Consider the following 2,127-nt stretch of genomic DNA (forward strand, 5'->3'; position numbering starts at 1 on the left):
AAAAATCTTTAAAAAAGAAAATCCAGCAAAATGCATATTCCTATTTTTAAAATAAATGAGTCTTACTCTATCTAAGCCAGATTCTGGAGTCAAGGAGCCCTGGGATCTGGAGAGAAAGCTCTTACACTCCAGTGGGTGGGAAGAGTAAAGCAGGTGACACAGGTGAGGTGCGAAGGTCAAGCAGGAGACCACACCTTAAAATGGGATTTGGGAAGTGCTACTTGAAATAATGTTCTCAAAATGTAACTGAATTGCAGTATAACTAATGCCCAAATGTGTATTTTACATAGCAGTGATATTCAGGATATTTTACAACAATCATGGTCTTTCTTTATTCAGAAATGTTTGTTGTTGCTTCTGAAGGGAGACTACGACCTTGGCATTCTGTTTTAAAGTGGAACTCTTTTTAAAAGATGTACTTATGCATTTTCTTTTTCTCCCGCCCTCCTATGTAGATCTTTTCCGCAAGTGCGTGCCTTCCCTCCTCCAATCCCCGCAGGGTCCTCGGCCGCCGTGGCGTATTAGAGGCAGCAGTGCCTGCGGCAGCATTGGCCTTTGCAGCGGCGGCAGCAGCACCAGGCTCTGCAGCGGCACCCCCCAGCGGCTTAAGCCATGGCGCTTCTGACGGCATTCAGCAGCAGCGTTGCAGTAACCGACAAAGACATCTTCGAATTAAGCACATTCCTCGATGCCAGTAAAGTCCCGCGACATGGCCGAGATGAGTTTCCTGAGCAGCGAGGTGTTGGTGGGGGACTTGATGTCCCCCTTCGACCAGTCGGGTTTGGGGGCTGAGGAAGGCCTAGGTCTCTTAGACGACTACCTGGAGGTGGCCAAGCACTTCAAACCTCATGGGTTCTCCAGCGACAAGGCTAAGGTGGGCTCCTGGGAATGGCAGGCTGTGGATGGGTTGGTCAGTGCCTCAGACAACGGCAAAGAGGATGCCTTCTCTGGGACAGATTGGATGGTGGAGAAAATGGATCTGAAGGAGTTTGATTTTGATTCTCTGTTCAGTATAGATGACCTGGAAACCATGCCAGATGAGCTTTTGGCCACGTTGGATGACACGTGTGATCTCTTCCACCCCTTAGTCCAGGAGACAAATAAGGAGCCCCCCCAGACGGTGAACCCAATTGGCCATCTTCCAGAAAGTTTACCCAAAACAGACCAGATTGCCCCCTTTACCTTCCTGCAATCACTTCCTCTCTCCCCAGGGGCGCTGTGCTCCACTCCAGATCATTCCTTTAGTTTAGAGCTGGGCAGTGAAGTGGATATTTCTGAAGGAGATAGAAAGTCAGACTCTACTGCTTACATTACCATGATCCCTCAGTGCATCAAGGAGGAGCATGCCCCCTCAGATAATGATAGCGGCATCTGTATGAGTCCTGAGTCCTATCTGGGGTCCCCACAGCATAGCCCCTCTATCTCCAGGGGCTCTCCAAATAGGAGCTTGCTGTCTCCAGGTTTCCTCTGTGGTTCTGCCCGCCCCAAACCCTATGATCCTCCTGGAGAGAAGACAGCAGCAAAAGTAAAGGTTGAGAAACTAGATAAGAAGCTGAAAAAAATGGAGCAGAACAAGACAGCAGCCACTAGGTACCGCCAGAAGAAGAGGGCAGAGCAGGAGGCCCTCATTGGCGAGTGCAAAGAGCTGGAAAAGAAGAATGAGGCTCTGAAAGAGCGGGCAGAGTCTTTAGCCAAGGATATCCAGTATCTGAAAGATTTGATAGAAGAGGTCCGAAAGGCAAGGGAGAAGAAAAGGGTCCCCTAGTTGGGGTAGTCAGGAGTGTGTGCTTGCTCTGAAGCTGTGTCGTAATAAATTATTGTGTAGTGAAAGAAAAAAAAAAAAGATGTACTTATTTATTTTAGAGTGAGAACAGGGGTGGGTAGGGTGGAAGGGCAGAGGGAGGGGAAGAGAGAGTCTTAAGCGGACAGTGCACTGAGTGCAGAGCTGGACATGGGGCCCAGTCTCAGGACCCTGAGATCCCAACCTGAACTGAAACCAAAAGTCAGGCACTTAACTGACTGGATGCCCCTGAGACTCTCTTTAAAAATTCTCTAATGTGGGGCACCTGGGTGGCTCAGTCGTTGATCATCTGCCTTTGGCTCAGGTCATGAACTCAGGGTCCTGGG

The 2,127-nt window shown here is 49.2% G+C and overlaps 1 protein-coding gene across 1 annotated transcript; it reads left to right on the top strand.

Annotated features, from left to right (window-relative positions):
* The first annotated feature begins 446 nt into the window (after window positions 1-446).
* LOC101694124 (cyclic AMP-dependent transcription factor ATF-4) lies at window positions 447-1,793 on the top strand. Its single transcript, XM_045076987.1, has one exon. It carries the CDS (start codon window positions 689-691, stop codon window positions 1,763-1,765), a length of 1,077 nt encoding a protein of 358 aa, XP_044932922.1. The 5' UTR covers window positions 447-688; the 3' UTR covers window positions 1,766-1,793.
* The last annotated feature ends 334 nt before the right edge of the window (window positions 1,794-2,127 follow it).

This window comes from Mustela putorius, unplaced genomic scaffold (genome assembly GCF_011764305.1).
Source record: "Mustela putorius furo isolate JIRA1106 unplaced genomic scaffold, ASM1176430v1.1 tig00000196_pilon_pilon_pilon, whole genome shotgun sequence".
Classification (NCBI taxonomy): Eukaryota; Metazoa; Chordata; class Mammalia; order Carnivora; family Mustelidae; genus Mustela; species Mustela putorius.

What these genes read in the sequence shown, in the direction of transcription:
- LOC101694124 (XM_045076987.1), top strand. Translation starts at nt 689, where the DNA reads ATGCCAGTAAAGTCCCGCGACATGGCCGAGATGAGTTTCCTGAGCAGC.